The 18,759-nt window shown below is 38.9% G+C and overlaps 1 protein-coding gene across 1 annotated transcript in view; it reads right to left on the bottom strand.

Annotated features, from left to right (window-relative positions):
* The window catches only part of LOC103099832 (mucin-16-like), a 136,364-nt gene that overhangs the window by 1,001 nt on the left and 116,604 nt on the right, over nt 1-18,759 (bottom strand). Inside the window, exons 28-33 of the mRNA XM_056820961.1 lie at nt 8,857-8,984; nt 8,664-8,731; nt 7,013-7,185; nt 6,300-6,335; nt 2,772-2,896; nt 2,583-2,650 (exon numbers count right to left, since the gene is read on the bottom strand). Of these exons, the coding sequence (XP_056676939.1) occupies nt 2,583-2,650; nt 2,772-2,896; nt 6,300-6,335; nt 7,013-7,185; nt 8,664-8,731; nt 8,857-8,984 (598 nt within the window). The remainder of the gene's footprint in view (nt 1-2,582; nt 2,651-2,771; nt 2,897-6,299; nt 6,336-7,012; nt 7,186-8,663; nt 8,732-8,856; nt 8,985-18,759) is intronic.

Genomic DNA, 18,759 nt, shown 5'->3' on the forward strand with positions numbered 1-18,759 from the left:
CCTTTTTGTTAACCCTGCCTTATTTCTTTGGAATGAGGTCATCTAGCTGGATCTGCCTATCTACACTCAGAACTTCTGGTTCCCCTTAACCCATTCATTCATCCGTCCCTTGTAGTCATACTTCTGAAATGATCTGACATGGAAACACTGAAAACTGCTGTTTCCAAGACTAAAATCAATGGCATTTTCTTAGTCCTCTTCTCTCTGTCTCTGTCTCTGTCTCTGTCTGTCTGTCTTTCTCTCTGAATCTTAAAACTGCTCAGAGTCTACCTTAGAACATTTGGTTAAGGCTATTCCCTTATTGAAACAAATGGTGGTACTTGATCAGGAATGTATTGGGAATTTTAACATTACTCCACCCATACTTAGGCATACTTTAGGGGAAAATAAAGTTGTAAAATTCCTTACTGAACAATGAAAAGTCCTCAACTCATACTTAGAGTGAAGCTAAAACCTTAAGCTAGGTCTATTTTTAGATCTAATACAAAAGGGTGCTAAGTACCTATTAAAGGTTAAATTAATCACTAAAAGGTCAAGCAACTCAAGAAAGGCATGCTTAACAAAAGAGGTATGAAGTTTTAGTCTACCCAGAGAAGGTGATAATAAAAGAACATATGAATTAAGTATGGTCAATCCTGGGGAAAATGTCTACAGTGATTGGTAGATGTGAAAATTTAGGGGAGGTGACACAAGAGAAAACATTCTTTAAAAGGAAGGAGCTCAAGGTGGAGTCTTTTTAGTTGGAGTTCACGGTAGTTGGAGTTTGGAGTTAGTTGGAGGAGCTGGGTCTCTGGACTGTAGTTTTGCTTGGGACAAATCTTGTGGTGAGTGATTAAAGACTGACTCATCTCTGTTAAGGCTCAGACATAGGCCCTTCGGCCTAGGCCCTTCCTAATATTTCCTCTTACTCTGTCTCTCTCCCTTCCCTTAACTCCATAAAACCCAGCTGACTTGGGTATTTTCAAATTTGGGAATTTTTCCCATGGTGACCACTTATTTTTGATTATAATCAAGACACCAAAATTATCTTTACTGATTTGGCAATTCACAGTCTTGAAACCCAAATTTTTCACGGTCGCATCTCTCTGTCTCTCTCTCTGTCTCTCTCTCAGATGAAACCCAATTTTTTTTCATGTTTTGCCTCCCCTATACTTCTAGAGCTTCGAGCATGCTCTGTTTGGCACATAGTAAGTACTTGGGTGCTTTTTTAAAAAATTTGTTCATTAATTCTTAACTTTGTGCCATCAAGATCCATGTCTTTTTCAAAAACTCTGATTTCCCCCTTCCCCTAGTCATCTCAACACCCTATGGTGACTTCAAAATTTCCAATCACTTTACCTATTTTCTCTGCAGGTAGCTCTTTGTTAGTTCAAACAATGAATCCCACAACAAACATTTGTATGATGTAAATTTTCATTTCATGTTTCTGCTGGGCTGACACCAATTACCCTATTTTATAAATAGCTAGCTATATATGAAATAGGGTAATTGGTACACTAGCATATTCTTGAATGATACAACTGCTTCATAGCATCCATTATTCACTTTTTGGAACCTAGATGTATAAAGTTAATTCCTATAAAGATAAATCCAAACCTAGTGCCTTTCTAGAGCTTTGGTCTCTCATTGACACTTGCTTGCCTTTCCTCATTTCCTCACTCAGTTGTTACCTATGTTCTCACATCAGATTGTTTTTATTTATTTATCATAGAGCTAGAGCTGGAAGGAACTTTCAAGCTAAGCTAATCCAATACATTGACTTTACAGAGGAGGAATCCCAAGCCCAGCAGAGATGAAGTGACTTGCCTATAGTCACGCAGGCATCATATGACAAGAGTTGGAATTTGAACCCAGATCCATTGATCCTAAATGCAGCAATTTACCTAGTATACATGTTGTATTCCTACCATAGAATATAAGCTTCTTGGGAGGGAAAGGGACTCTTTTTCATTTTACATAGTCAGAACCTACTAAAGCACTAAAAGAATGCCTCTTGTAGCACCAACATCCAAGGACTGTTCTGAGAAACCAAATGAGATATTAATTATAAAGAAACTAAGCATAGCCCTTAGCAAATAGCAAACTTGATGTAAATGTCAGATAATATAATTTTTATTATCACTTCCACCTACTGATCTATGACTGAAATGAACACATGAAAATGTCTCCTTTTGGTCTGTTAAAATTAAATTTGATATAAAAATTTAAAACTACAAATAAATAAATGTCTGTTGGCTGAATGAATTGAACAAGAAGATTAAAGAACAAGAATCAGATGTATGGCCTAAAATCTTAGATGAGATTAAAAATCTGCCATGGAATCCCTTTGTGACCTTGATATAGTCCCAGCCTTTCTGGACCCAATTTTCTCATGTTGTGAGACAAGATTTTTTACTCAAGCTCACTCTGACTCTTAAATCCAATGGTCTGAGAATAGGAAATGAGATCAGTGTGACTGAATGGGTCAGCTATGAGTGGAACACTGGATATCCTGACTTGGAAGAAGAAGAAGAGGCAGAAAGAGGTGGCTTTATTTAAGTAAGTCTACATAATTGGAGTCCATTAAGGATGCTGGGCCTCACCTTAGGAAAGTCAGTTTGCACCTGGAATAACTGGAACCAAGGCTGCTGTTCTCAAACAAAGGGCCAAGCTAGATAAGAGAAGAAAAGGGAAGTGAGCTAAGTATTGTCTAGAGGTAAAGGCATGAGGAGCAATGGAAGCTTCTTGAATAGAATGAACACTTTGCAAATCAAAGCAGTGGCAACCCTTACCATGTTCTGAAGAATCTTTTCAGTGGACTTGAATTTGATGGAATCCTTCTGCCCCATGTCTTCTGTGTACAGCAGGTTGGTGATGGTGAAGTTCAGGGTGAAAGCCTCTAGACTGGGTCTCCAGGCTGGAGGGAGGCAGGAGGGTTGAGGGTGGGGGTGGAACACAAAGCACAAAAACTCAAAAGCCTGGGTCATGTATCCATAGTTCAACAGAGGCTAGATAGAATGTATGCCTTCCTCATTTCTGCTTCCTAGAACTTTTGGCTTCCTTCATTTCAAATGCCAGGCCACTTCCCTTACCTTTTAGTGTCCTTACCCAATTGCTTTGTATGTATTTTCTATATATTAGCAAATGGATACTTTGTTCCTTTCCCTCAAGAGAATAGAAAAATTCAAGGGCAGAATCTAGGTGATTTTTGCCTCTAGAGTTCCAGCACCGTGGACAGCTCCTGGCACAAACCTGGAGACAGATTCTGGCTGATTGATTTAATGCATACAAAGAAATGCAGAGGTTTGGGAAATACTTTCCTGGAAATGATCTGTGGAAGTAGGGGCAAACTGAGGCTCTGGGTGTTTGTGTGACACCTATGATCTAGGCCACACAGGAGGGAAATATCAGAACTAACAAAGGAACATTGGTTATCTAATGCTGATCTGACTCTGAGTCTCTCCTATATCTCAAACAATTTCTAGCTGTTTGACCCTGGGGCAAGGCACTTCACCTCTGCCTCCATTTTCTCAATTGTAAAATGAGCATAATAATAGCACCTTCCTACCAGGGGGGAAAGCTCTTATTCTCCACTTCCAACCCCTTATTCCCCCTGTACCAACATTGCTTCTCAAGGTCAAGAAGAATAGATTACTCTAGACTTGGAAACTAGAAAAGTGGTCCCAAGATAGATACCAGATCAAATCAGAAGTTGAATGATAAGCACTTTTTTCATATCAATGACGGTATCTAGCACTTTCATATTTACAAAGTACTTTACAAATTTTATCTCATTTTTAAATCAATCAACAAACATTTATTAAACGCCTACACTAAGCCAGGCATTGCTCTAGGTATTGAAGACAGGGAGACAAAAATAAAACATTCCTTGACCTCAAAGAGCTTACATTCTATCAGAAGACTTTATACATTGAGTCCTCATGGACTTAGAAATTTGCCTTAGAAAAGGAAAGAACATACTTCACATGTTTAAATTTTAAAACCTTCTCTTTAGTTTGTTTGATTTTTCTGAACCCCCTACCTTCTGACTTAGAATCAGTAGAAAATATTGGTCGCAGAAGAGTGGCAAAGGCTAGCCAACTGGGGTTAAGTAATTTGCCCAGTGAAGCCCAGAGTCACACAACTAGAAAGTATCTGCAGTCAAATTTGAACACAGGATCACCTATCTCCAATCTGGCCCTCTATCCATGGAGTCACATAGCTGTCCCCCTTCTCTAGCTTTTAAAGCCCTCCACAAGTACTATCCCACTCCAGAGAGAGGCCTGTTGAATTCTGAGTGCAGACTGAAGCAGATATTTTATGTTTCTTTTTTATGCTTGAATGCTGAATATAATAATATAATGTTGAAATATATTTTGCATGACTTCATATGGATAATGGGTATCACATTTTTTATCTTTTCAATGGGCAAATAGAGAATTTAGAATAGAATATAATTTTTTAAAAGAAACCTCTGCCTACTTTCCGTTCTTCAATTTCTTTTCTTCTCTTAATAAAAAGCTAACATTTCTAGTACTACGTTGAATAGTAATGATGATAATGGGCATCCTTGCTTCAGTCTTAATCTTCTTGGAAAGCCTTCTAACTTATCTCCATCATAGATGATCCTTGCTGATGGCTTTAGGTAAATATTACTTTTAATTTTGGGGAAATGCCCATTAATTCCTATGCTTTCCAGTGTTTTTTAATAGGATCGAGTTTTGCATTTTGTCTCATTATCTATTGAGAAAATCCTGTGACATTTGTTACTTTTGTTATTGATATAGTCAATTATACTGATAGTTTTCCTAATTTTTAAGCAACCTTGCATTCCTGGCATAAATTCTATCTGGCCATAGTGAATGATCCTTGTGTTATATTGGTGTAGTCTCTTTGCTAGTATATATTTGATTTAAAATTTTACCTCAATATTCATATTAAGGAAATTAATTTGTACTTTACATTCTCTATATTTCATCTTCCGGACTTAGGAATGAGCACCATATTTTTGTCATAAAAAGTATTCATTAAGATTCCTTCTTTGCCTAATTAGCCAAATACTTTACACAATATTGGGATTTATTACTCTTTAAATGTTTTAAGAGAATTCCCTTGGCAATTCATCTAACCCTGGGTTTTTTTTCCCTAAAAGAGTTCTTTGATGGTTTGTTCAATTTATTTTTTCCAAGATGGTGTCATTTAAATATTCTATTTCATTCATTTGTTAATCTCAGCAATTTACATTTTTGTAAATATTCATTAATCCAACTAGATTGTAACTTTTCTCATATAATTGGGTAAAACAACTCCTATAATTGCCTTAATTCCCTCTGTATTGGTGGTAGATTCACTCATTTTAGATTTGATACTGATCATTTAATTTAGTACTTTCGCTTTTTAAATAAAATTAGCCAATGCTCTATTTTATTCAGTTTCTCATAAAACCAGTATATCTATACTTGGAAAGCCCTCATTTCTCCCTTTCACTTCAGAGGACCCCTATTCTTCTCTCAAGATGCAGCTCCACCTACTACCCCCTACATTAAACCATTCCTGACTGCCCTCTCAGTATATAAACTCTTTGTCACTAACTACATGGTAGTTATATTTATTCTTTGTTTTTATTCTACCTAGATTTATCTCTGGAATAGCTGTCACTCTTGTTGGAATACAGGGTCCATGTGAGAAGAGATCATTACATTCATTGTTAGACCTAACACCTAGGAGTACATCTTTCCTGACCTCTCCCATTTCCTGCTTTATCTTCTTGGGTCCTTTAGTCTTAATTAAACCTTGCCAGGAGAGGAAGTAAACCATCACTCATTTCCTACCTATAATGCCAGAGGATAATGATGCCTAAGCAAGAGATAGGTTTGGATAGAGTGCAATTATTGAAGGAGGGAAAAAGAAAAATATTTTTAATGAAAACCATTCACCAACATTGCTGAATGAAGGCTATAGAGGAGTGGGCACAAGTCTCCCTGTAATGTTGAGAGATCACTTCTGTGTACCAGGGTTACAAAGACCACAAGGTTTGACTCTAAATACAGATCAAGAAGGTGATAGGGGTTTTCCAAGTCCCATTGGGTATTTTCCCCTTTTTGATCAATTTAGATACGCTTTTAATTAAAAAGAAAAAAACATAGGCAATTAAGTAAAGAAAATCTATACATTGGCCATATCTTACAGAATACCTCATTCTGAACCCCCAACCCACTTTTTCTCCTCTGCCCTACCATACCCCCCCTTCTCCAAAAAGTAAAGAAAATTTTCATTGCAATCTCCCATAAAATAAAGCAATTAAGAAATTAAAAACTTACTGTTTGTGGTGGTCGTTGGTATCTGATGGGTATACCCTGTAGTTGGGAAAGGGAGAAGAAAAATAAGAGAAGGAAAAAAAGAAATTTAGAGGGAAGGAGAGAAGGAGAGATGAATGGGGAGGGAAGCAAAGAAGAACTCAGGGAAACAGATGAAATGAGGTGAAAGGAGAATAGAGCATAATGGAAGAGAATAGGACAGAAGAAAAGTGATTATAAGAGAAGAGGGTAGATAGAGAAAAGAGAAGAGTGAGCAGAATGAGACAAAAGAGGAAGGAAAATAAAAGTGATTGGTGTGGGGAGAGAGAGAAAGTGGGGTGAGGGAGAGACATAAATATTTGATATGGTAGCTCTATCTGGGAAAAAGCTGAAAGAAGGAATGGAGAGATGTTCTGGGACCCATAGGGTTGGTAAAATGAAATATGTTTCATCATTCAAGGCACTTCCTTATTCAATAGGAAGGGATACATGGAGTAAATTTAGTTTAAGGAGACTAAGAAAAACCAAGCCACTTCTAATCTTTAGAAGTAACCACCCCCCGCCACGTCTTTATAGTTTGCCATAACTTTGAGAGCCAGTGCTCCCAGGAGGGGTAGAAAAAAAAACCCATGGAGACAAAGGTGGTCTAAAAGGAAAGGAGAATTTGGGGCAGGCTGGTCAATTTCTAAAAATAGAACCACTCAGAGAAACAAAGGTGCATGTTCCAATTCACTCACCATCCACATAAAGGCTTTCCTTATGTAGAATGTAGGGTCCCAGCCTTGTTTTTCCATGGGTCTGTTCACTCAGCTCCCAGTAAATCTTCTCTCGGTCCAGGACAGGGGTGGAGGAATCTTCCTGATAAGCACATTCGACATCCACTCCTGTTGCTATCCTATTCTTCATAGATCTGGAAATTGAGGATTTAGACAAGAAGTATTAAACATGGCCCTCCCTGATAGTCACTTGAACCAGACTAAAATGTAGTTCATAGTTCCTCTCTAATCTTAAACTGTTGATGATGAAATATATAAATTTGCATAGTTTTCTGAGTCAATATGTGGGGCACAAGGACTTTGATGTACAATTTAGTGACCTCTGTTTCCTTTTGAGTTTGACACCAATAGTTTAGTTAGTGAAATTTAGTTATTCAGAGAATATTTCATGAGAGAAGTGGCCTACTTTGAAAAAAAAGGTTTGGAAAGAATTATAGATTTAGAGTTGAAAAGGACATGGAAGAGATCACAATTAACCTTCCCATTTTAAAGATGAAGAAATTGAGGCTAAAGCAAGTTATGTGACTTGCTGAGAATCATACCACTGGTAATTGTCTGAGAGAGAATTCTTAAATTAATTTTTATTTTAAAATATTTTTCACTGTTTCCATGCTTCATTTTCTTTCCCCTCCCTTCTTCAATCTCCCCTCCCAGAGCCAACAAGCCATTCCACTGGTTTGTACAAATTGTTGTCACTTGATGTACAAATTGTTATCACTTGATACCAATTTCCATGTTTTTCTTTGGCATTTCTACTTCCATAGTTCTTTTTCTCAATGTGGTTAGCATTCTTTCCCACAAGTCCTTCAAGAGTTTCCTGGATTCTTGAATTGCTACTAGTAGCAAAATCTATTACACTGAATTGTTCCACAATGGTTTACTTTCTGTATACAATGTTCTCTTGGCTCTGCTCATTTCACTCCGCATCAGTTCATTGAGTTTGAGAGAGAATTTGCACTCAGGTCTTCCTATTTGCAAGCCTAGCACTCTCATCGGACACAGTGGAATTGGCAGGGATGTGTGAATTCACTCATATCTATGTTTACAAGTGTGTATGGGGTCTGATTATTTTCAGTAATTTCTTTAGAGTAGTGGAAAGATCATTGGATTTAAAGTTAAAGGGCCTGTGTTAAAATTCTGGATTTGACAGTATCTTTGACTCTAGAAAAGTCTCCTTGGGTCTTCACTTTTCATCTGTAAATGAAGAAAGTAATACAGATGAACTTGAAAGTCCCTTCTAGCTTATAATCTACAATTCTCTAATTCTAGAGAAAGGTAATGTTTATAATTTCTAAGCAGTCCTTTACTAAGCACCACTTGGTACTTCCTAAGTTATTCCTTGTATGTGGAACTATAAAGAAAAAGTAAAAACAGTTGCAACATTGTCTTTAGAAAAGTTGTGGGGAAAGGAGCTTTTCTCCACATGAAAAAGGCTAGAAGGAGCCCAGAATTTTTCTAATGCCTTGTTGGTTGGGATATTTTACCCACCTCAGCTTGGGAAAGAAGGAATTACAACAGGGAAGTGGAGGAAGAACCAATCTGGACACCATCTAAGTCAGATGGGAATGTGCTAGTTCCTACTATTTGAACCATCAGCTCCCATGACTCTCACCTTAACAAAGTCAGCCTGCATCCAAAATAGTGAGGGCCAAAGCTGCTTTTTCTAAACAAGTTGTTGATCTAGAAACAAAAGGAAAGGAAGGAACTGCTGAGTGCCTCGCTAAATAAATAGCAGGCCTGGATACCCAGGGCTGAGGAAGAAAGCTTGGGAGAGAGGAGGTAGAGGAGTGGAGGTAGAGTCTCACCAGAGGTTGCAGGACATCCTCAATGGAGTTGAATTTGCTGGAGCCCCTTTGACCCATGTCTGTTGTGTAGAACAGGTTGAGGATGGTGAATTTGAGGTTGAAAACCTTCAAGTAGGAGCTCTCTGATGCTGTACAGGAGAGAAAGAGAGTCCCATGTCTGAGCCTCAGAAATGTTACATGAATGAGATAAAATGCTTTGTTAACCTTTAAATTTGATTCAAATGTTGATTGTTACAATCATTATCATTACTCTGGCACTATAAAGAACTTGTGAATTTGAAGTCAGAAAACCTGGCTTCAAATCCTTACCCTCCCATGTCCTACCTTTGGGCCTTAGTTTCCTCACATGTAAAATGAAGAGGTTTGTCCACCTTCAAGGGTAAGAACTCATTATTTAAAAACATTTTTCAAAGAAATCTGAAAATTAATCTGACAAAAACTAGGGATGAACCAACATCTTGCCTGACTTAGAGAAATGAACTTCAAATTAGTAAGATATAAAGGGTGAAATGCTAAAAAAATGAGAGTTATGAGGAAAATTTTAACTTTCAAATTTATCAACAGGTGGACAGTTTATGATCACTTGAGGGATATAGTATAGATAGCAAGATAAAATGAACTATGTTTTTAAGATGAAATTTAAAAGTCCCCCCTCTCCCAAACAAAATAGCTTAGGTAAAAGAATTACAAGGAATGAGGTAATAGGGTGGACTTTTGCTTCCAATTCTTCTGAAAAGAGTCTCCTTTCCAGTTTCCACTAATTCAAATTTGTAAGAGTAAAAGCTGAGGGTGGAGACCTCCACCAAGGAGGTGGAGAAGGTACAAATCCTCATGTGATGTCTATCAAATTACCCTTCACAAAACTGATATAATACAAGTCATCTCCCAATTGATGAATGGTCAAAGGATATGTAAAGGGAATTATCAGGCAAAGTAATTGAAGCTCTCTTTAGACATGCAACTCTAGACATGCAAAAATACTCTAAATCATTATTATTTAGAGAAATGCAAAGTACAACAAATCTGAAGTACCACCTTACAACCTATGAGATTAGCTCTTATGATAGAAAAGTAAAATTACAAAACATGGAGGGGATATGGAAAAGTTGAGACATTGATGCCTCATTGAGGGAGCTGTGAACTGATTCGACCATTCCAGAGAGTAGCTTGGTCTATGTCCAAAGGCCTATAACAGTACATACTCTTTGAGCCAGTAATGCAATTATTTGGTTACTATCTCAAAGAGATAAAAAATAAAAAGGGGAAGGATTTGCATATACAAAAATATTGAAAACAGCTCTTTTGTGGGGGAAGGAAAAGAATTAGGAAGTGAGGGGATGGGGAAGAAAAAAGATGGTGGCTTAGAAGCAGCAAAAGTCAAATCCTCTATGAAAACCCATCCATAGCAATGAAAAAAAAAGCTCTTTGAGGAGGTCAGAAAACTAAATACAACAACAGGACAGAGTTGGGGTACCCTCCTACTTGATTCAACATAAAAGGTACACAGAGAAGGTTGAATTCTCAGTTTAAGGAATAGAAAAAGGAAATTTCCAGGTCCCTTACCCCACCTACTCTGCTGAGAAGTAGGTGGTTGCTGGGATCTCAGAGCAGGGGCTCCAGCTACCACTGCTACCCAGGTTCAGGGTTGTTACCACAGCTGGCGGAGAGGCAGCACTAGAGGAGAAGGGCAGAGAGGAGGGAAGCCTGGTCATAGCCTTCAGTTTCCACTCCTCCATCTGGGGTCCCTGCTTGACCTCAGAGCTCATTGAGCTCTGTAGATCATCTAAACTGGATCAATCCAATCTATAGATAGTGAAGAAAAACTCCAGGGAGACAGAAAAGTTCAACCTCCAACACCACTCCTCCACCACTCAGTACCTATTATGTTGAGACCAGCAGTAAGAATCCTGCTGCTGGGGATCCCAAGGAGAAGGCTGCAACTATGACAGAGTAACTTGGTACCACTACAGGAAGCTCAGGATTCTGACCAGGCAGCTGGCAGAAAGGAAGTGAGAAGGACAAGGATTACTATCTTCAGCCTCCACAGCTTCCTGACTGAAAGAGATATGTTGGAGGGGAGGGAAAGAAGGATAAGAGAAAAGACACAATCAATGGAGGAAATGAAAATGGAGGGGAATATATAGACAGACAGTAATCATAACCATGAATGTGAATGGGATGAACTCACCAATAAAATGGAAGTAGAAAACACGATGGATTAAAAACCATAATCCTACCTTATGTTCTCTATAAGAAACACACTTGAAGCAGGTAGACATATACAGGTTAAAGGTAAGAGGGTACAGTAGAATTTACTTGGCTACAACTGAGACAAATAAGGCAAGAGTAACAATTATGATTTCAGACAAAGCTAAATCAAAAATAGATTGCATTAAAGAGGAAAGGAAGGTAATTACATTCTGATGAAATGCAGAAGAAATAAAGAAATATCAGTTCTCAACATATATGCACCAAATGGTATAGCATTCAGATTTCTAAAGGAGATAAAGGAGGAAATAGAAGCAAAAACCATACAAGTGGGGGAATTTGACCTTCTCTTTTCAGAACTAGATAAATCAAACCAAAAAATAAATAAGAAGGAAGTAAGGAAAATCAATGAAATGTTTGAAAATTAGAGCTTATAGATATCTGGAGAAAATTAAATAGGGAAAAAGGAATATAGCAACATTTCAATAGCACATAGCACATATACAATCGCTGACCGTGTACACTAAGGCATAAAAACATTGCAAACAAATGTAGAAAAGCAGAAGGAATGCAATTTTCAGACCCTATTTCAATAAAAAATAATAAGGGCTTATTGAAAGGCAGATTTAAAATTAATTGGAAACTAAATAATCTAATTCTTCAAAAGTGGTGGGTCAAAGAACAAATCAAAGAAACAAGTCCAGACTTCATTGAAGAGAATGACAATGGAGTAACAACATATCAAAATCAGTGGAATGCAACCAAAGGAGTGCTCAGAGGAACATTTATATCCCTGAGTGCATATAACAATATATCAGAGAGGGTAGAGCTCAAAAAAAAAAAAAAACAAACTAGAAATAGAATGAATTAAAATCCCCAGATAAAACTAAATTGGAAATTCTAAAAATCAAAAAAGAAATTAATAATATTGAAAGTAAAAGAAGTATTGAACTAATAAAAAGACTAGGAGCTTTTACTTTGAAAAAACACATTAAATAGATAAAGTAATGAAAGTAATGATTAATCTAATAAAAAAGAAAGAAGAAAATCAAATTAATAATATCAAAGGTGAAAAGGGAGACCTCATCTCTAATGAAGAGAAAATTTAGGCAATTACTAAGAACAATTTTTCCCAATATATGACAATAAACATGACAATCTAGGTGAAAAGGGTGAATATCTACAAAAATATAAATTGCCTAGATGAACAAGAGGATATAGAATACTTAAACAATCCCATCTCAGAAAATAAAATTGAACAAGTCAGCAGGGAACTCCCTTAGTAAAAATCTCCACGGCCAGATGGATTCACAAATGAATTCTATCAAACATTGCAAGAAGAAGTAATCCCAATGATATACAAAGTAGTTGACAAAATAAGCAAAGAAGGAGTTTTACCAAAGTCCTTTAATGACACAAATATTGTACTGATTTCCCAAACCAGGAAGACTAAAACTGGAAATAGAAAAGTACAGACCAATCTCCTTAATGAATATAGATTCAAAAATCTTCAATAAAATACTAGCAAAAAAAAGTCAAACAAGTTATCACAAGGATTATTCACTATGATCAGTTAGGATTTATACCAGGACTACAAGGATGTTTTTTTTTTTTAATTTCATAGTATTTTATTTGATCATTTCCATACATTATTCATTAAAGACAAAGATCATTTTCTTTTCCTCCCCCCAACCCCCCATAGCCGACACATGATTCCAATGGGTATCACATGTGTTCTTGATTCGAACCCATTGCCATGTTGTTAATATTTGCATTAGAGTGTTCGTTTACAGTCTCTCCTCTGTCATGTCCCCTCAACCGCTGTAGGCAGGCAGTTGCTTTTCCTCAGTTTTTCTACTCCCACAGTTTGTCCTCTGCTTATGGATAGTGTTTTTTCTCCTAGATCCCTGCAGATTGTTCAGGGACATTACACCGCCACTAATGGAGAAGTCCATTACGTTCGATTATACCACAGTGTGTTTGTCTCTGTGTACAATGTTCTCCTGGTTCTGCTCCTCTCGCTCTGCATCACTTCCTGGAGGTCGTTCCAGTCTCCATGGAATTCCTCCACTTCATTATTCCTTTTGGAACAATAGTATTACATCACCAACATATACCATAATTTGTTCAGCCATTCCCCAATTGATGGGCATCCCCTCGTTTTCCAATTTTTGGCCACCACAAAGAGCGCAGCTATGAATATTTTTGTATAAGTCTTTTTGTCCATTATCTCTTTGGGGGTACAGACAAACATTCATAAAATTGACCATATCAACAACCAAACCAACAGAAATCACACAATTATCTCAATAGATGCAGAAAAAGCCTTTGACAAAATGCAACATCCATTCCTATTAGAAACAACAGAAAGTATAGGAATACAGGCGACTTTCCTCAATATAATAAAAAGTATGTATTTAAAAATATCAGCAAGCATCATCTGCAATGGGGATAAATTAGAAGTCTTCCCAATAAGATCAGGAAGGTAGCAAGTTTGCCCATTGTCACATCCATTATTTAACATTGGAATTGGAGCTCCTGGACAGAACAATCAAGGGTGTGCCTGATTAAATCAAGAACACCTTGAGACCAAAATCCTGAGCCTAAGCCTGGCATTAGAATCTGATCTGCACCTGACCTGATCAAGTTCAGACTGAGATCAAAAGCTCACATCTAAGCCTGAGGAAAGTCTTTAAGCTATCAGCATATCTCAAGGGTCAATGGAATCAGGAGGGGGAGGGGGCCCTCAGAGTTCTCAGCCCTCAGACCATCTGATAAACTAGTAATAACCCAGAACATAAGTCAAAACTAGCACCAAGAAAGGACTGAAGTTTAAGAGGGCACTTCAACTTCCCAGAAAACAGAACCTACCTATAATTAGATAGGGAAAATGAGCAAACAATCAAAAAAGCCCCTAACTCTAGAGACCTTTTACAGAGACAATATAACAAGGTACACACAGAAGGGGACAACAAAAATAAAGGAAACAACTTCTTATTTATCCTTTACAAAACTAGTTTTATATGTTTTTGTTTACATGTTTTCTCCTCCACTGGTTGGTAAGGTCATGGAGTACAGGGATAGGTTTTATTTTTTTGTTTGTTTGTTTTAGTATTTTTTTGATTTTTATAATAGAGGGCATTGTAATATTCAGCATTTTGCACAATGTCTGGCATATAGTAAGTGCTTAATTAATGTTAGTTGATTGATGAAACAAAGGTCAGAGCAGCCCTGGATCGATCTGCTAATTTCATGGGTCTCCCAACTGTATATTTGAAAAATCTGTTTCCCTAAAAAAGAACTACATTTCTTGGGAGCCCACTGGCTTCCTGTCATTTTGGACCTTATAATTTCAGAAAATATACATTGAAATTTTTAATTATATGTAACCAGGAAAATAAAATATCTTTGAATAAAATTATTTTTTAATTAAGAGATATTTTTTTAAAGATAAAAGGCTATTAAGCAGCATGCTCATCTGATGTGGCCTGGCCTCTTAGCAGTGCTGAATGACATACTGATTTTCTCTAATAACACAGGAAGTTTTCTATTGTGAATAGATACCTGAATTCTCCTTGTTCAGACTGGCTTACTACCAGGCTCAATAAGTAAATGAAGAGAGGAAATTCAGTCAGAGCTGAATAAACAGACCTTTGGGAGATTTTATGTTACATGAGTCACTTCCCTTCCCTGAAGTTTTTTGTCCAGAAAATGGCTTGATGGTTTGATTCCATTCCTTCCCTAAGACCATGGAGAGGCATTTGTCCCCTCATCCTCATCACCAGCACACCAGAGCTCCAAATTTGATCTTATCTGCCAGGCCAAATGGCTGCCAGGAGACAAGTATGGACAATGATATCAGAGAGGGCCAGTTTTCTAATTCTGGCCTCTGACCAGTTCCAGGTTCTCTTGGCTATGGGAGTTTTTTGGAACCTCGAGGCCAGAGCATTGTAGGACCAGGTCACAGGAGTCACAGAACTACAATGTAGGAACCAGTGCATAAACTAGGGATGAACAGGCCTCCCTGGAAGGAGAACAGTACCTCAGAAAGGGCCAGACTTGGAGGTAAACCCCTGGATTTGGTACTCAGAGGGTAGGCCAAATGCAAGAAATCATCAAAGGTCCAAGTGAATTATTGTGCCAAGGAGAATACATAGGTCATGGAAACCTACCTTCAATGGAAAGTCCTACAACTATTATTATCCCCTTTTACAGATGAGAAAGTTGAGTCTCACAGAGACAAAGTGACTTACCCACATCTATGTCATTCACCTTACCTAAAGTTCTTTGTTCAAGAGTGGAGGCTTTGGGTCTATCTCCATTCCTTACCCTTGTCTCCCCTGACATCTGGTCCTCTAACCTTGGTGGCTCTAACCATAGAAGTAACTAAGTGGGAGAGTGGTCAGAGTGATGTGCCTGGAGTCAGGAAGACTTGAGTTCAAATCAAACCTTATTAGCTGTGTGATCCTGGGTAAGTCACTTAGCTTTGCTTGCCTCTGTTTCCCCTTCTGCAAAATGGGGCTAAATATAGCACCAAACTCCTAGGGTTATTATGAGGACCAAATGAGACAATATTTCTAAGAAATGCTTTGTTATAGTGCCTGGCATATAGTGGGTGCTATATACATGCTTATTCCCGTCCCCTTCCCTTTTCCATAGGCAAGCAGTTGGTAGGTGTAAGAGGTATTTGAGGACAAATTTTCCTAATAAACTGAACTCTATCAATGTACCCATTAGATCAAAGCAATCAATCAATCAATCAATCACCATTAAATAAATGTTTTTATTATGTGCCCAGCCTTACCCTAAATAATGAGAATGTAAATAAAAATTTAAAAACATATTTACTGCCCTTGGAGAAGTTTCCCAAAAGGAAAGTTCCTCGAAGTGGAAAGAGCCGTAGCCATTTAATGTGAGGTGCTAAGTCTGAACTCTCTATTGGCCATTGAACATACAGCATAATAGAGTGGAAAGAACAATGACTCTAGAATCAGAGGTCCTGGGTTTAAATTCCACATCTGATGCTTTCTAATTTTGTGCATTGGGCATATGCCACTTAACTTCTCTGGGCCTCAGTTTTCCCACATGTAAAATGATGGGGTTCAGTTAGGTGACCATTGAGGGTCACTTCCAGTCATATCCAATTACCCTGAGCTAATTACTTTACTTCTCTAAACCTCAGTATCCACATCTGTAATAAGAGAGGCTATCCATAATACCTGACACTTCAAAGTTTCCTTCCAACTTTGTGCCTATTATTGATTGTATAAAAGACCTTAGCAGTGGGAACCTCACTCCTACCTCTAAAACTCCTCATTTCCAGGCTGTACATAGAAAGCAATCAGAGGTTCAGAAGAGTTCTTGAGGATTGATCTCTAAAATAATTTCATGTTTCCTCTGTTAGACGGGGAAACAAGGCCCTAAAAAGGGTAAACCTCCAACACAGAGACAGAGAGGAGGTACCTACTTACCTGTGGGCATAATAGTAGACACAGGGGTCAGGGGGCTCCTTATTGGTGCTACTGTGCTTCCTGGCTCCATGGCCTTGGGCATGTGTGACTGGCACCACACCAGCATCACCACCCACAGGAAGACAGAAGGGGAGAACCCAGAGCTCAGTCAAGTCATTATTAGAGGACTCCCAAAGGAAAGTACATTGTTGCTACTATCTGCTGAGACCAAAAATACATGGTTTCTCTGACTTTTCTCCACAGGATAAATAACCAACTTTTCCCCTTCAAAGCATGGACTCATTGATGGACAACCTCCATATATGTTTGATTTAGTGGAATCAGAATCCCATCAATAAGAAGTGGAGAATCACTTTAGCACAGGGACTGTGAAACTATCCTTTGCATAGAGATGAGGAAGCCTGGAGAGATGACACTAATTCAACAGATATGGAGCCAAGAAAAAGTCCCTACAGTGGCCCATTGGAAGGCTATAGAGAGGAAGGACCAGGGAGGAAGACCCTTCTCCTTAGAAAGACACAAACTGACCCTCCCTGGACAGACACTCCCCATTTCTTATAAGGCCACACCCCAATTCCATCCCTGGGAAGCTTATTTAAAATATGCTTACTTGGGAAGAGGCTGGAAGAGGAAGGCACTTGATCAGAAACAGAGGCTGTCCCTGCCTTGACACTCCTGCCCTCTGTGGTTGTGTCAGGAGGACTGGGAGATGCTGTTGTGCAAACTTCTAGTGTGCTGGCTGGAGGCAGGGTGATAGCTGGAGTTGGTGTTGCCTGTGGGTTTCTCTCTGACTCTAGAGTCAGGCCGGCTGGCCCTGGGTCCTCTAATGAGGTAGCAGTTTCAAGGGAAGCTGTGCTTGTCCAGGCCTTGGGGGTACTTAAGGCAGGAAAGGAGCCTGGCCCTGGGCTCAGAGATTCATGGATGGGATTGTGAGGTTCTGTTCCCAGGGAGGGTCCATCTCCTGTGGTGACAACCAGATTGGGAGAACTGGCTTCTACTTGTGATGAGGATCTGGCTTTCCAGGGTGCTAATCTTGACACAGTTTCCACATCGACATCCATGCTGCTAGAAGCAGTGACACTTGGTAGTGGAGAGTTAAAGGTCACAGCAGGGCCAGTGCCTACTGCTAGGGCATCACTGGCCTCCAGGGTAGACATGCTGTGACTTTCAAACCCTTGGGCATTTGTCCTTGGTGCCAAAGCAGTGACTTCAGAAGGCATTTTGGAAACAAAAGTAAGTGTGCTGGTGACCATTTCAAGTAATTTCTTAATTGGCAGAGTGGACAGTGCTTGTTCAGAGCTCAATGCATACTCAAGACTAGAGGCATGTGTCCTGGTGCTTTCTAAAGGAGAGAACAAGGTCGGAGAGTCTCTGATGGCCTCTGTTCCTGAAATGCTGCCTATGGAAGACTGGCTCTCCCCCAATCCTGAGATGAGAGTGGAAGATGTTATGGTCCTTGCTCTAGTTGCCTCAGTTGCAGTAAAAGTTAATGGGAATCCTGCATCACTCTCCTGTGGGATTTCAATGATGATTAGTGGACCTTGAATTTCAGACAGCTCAGCCTGGAAAACAGCATCCAGACCTATACCCAATCCAATATGAAAAGGACTCACTGTAGAAGGACTTGTGTCTCTGGGAGTCACAGCCTCAGAACTTTTTGGAATCTCTCCTAGATTTGTAGTAAAAGGAATAGATGATCTTCCTTCAACTCCTGTGTTAATCCTTGGAGGAGCTAAAGTGCTACCTTCTATCACTTTTGCTGTAACAGTATGTTCTCTGATCTTTGTGGTAAACGTGTTCACAGAAAGTGTTGAGCCTTTTTCTAAGATTTCATGTGGCTCACCATGAGCTGTCGTCCCCAGGACAGCTGAGTCAGCAGAGGTGACCAATGAGCCTCCAGGATGAGCGTCTGAGACCACTGGGGATTTAGGAGTTGTCAGTGGGGCATCTGTGTTATTCTCTACCACTGAACTTGGAAACTTATGGCTAAGAGTGACCACAGGGGAAAAGGGAACAATGTCCGTGATTTTTGTGCTGGAAATTAGATGCTTGGAGTGAGTCCTGGGGGAAGCTGATCTCATGTTCTTGGTCATGGGGGTATCCTTAGATGATGTTATAGTAGTTGAAGAAGAGTGTGTGCTTTGCCATGTAGGAGTGCTATCTGTCCCAGTGATAGTGAGAGCCCCAGCTTCAGCTATGGTTGACAAAATAGGAACTGTGCTTT

This window comes from Monodelphis domestica, chromosome 3 (genome assembly GCF_027887165.1).
Source record: "Monodelphis domestica isolate mMonDom1 chromosome 3, mMonDom1.pri, whole genome shotgun sequence".
NCBI lineage: Eukaryota > Metazoa > Chordata > Mammalia > Didelphimorphia > Didelphidae > Monodelphis > Monodelphis domestica.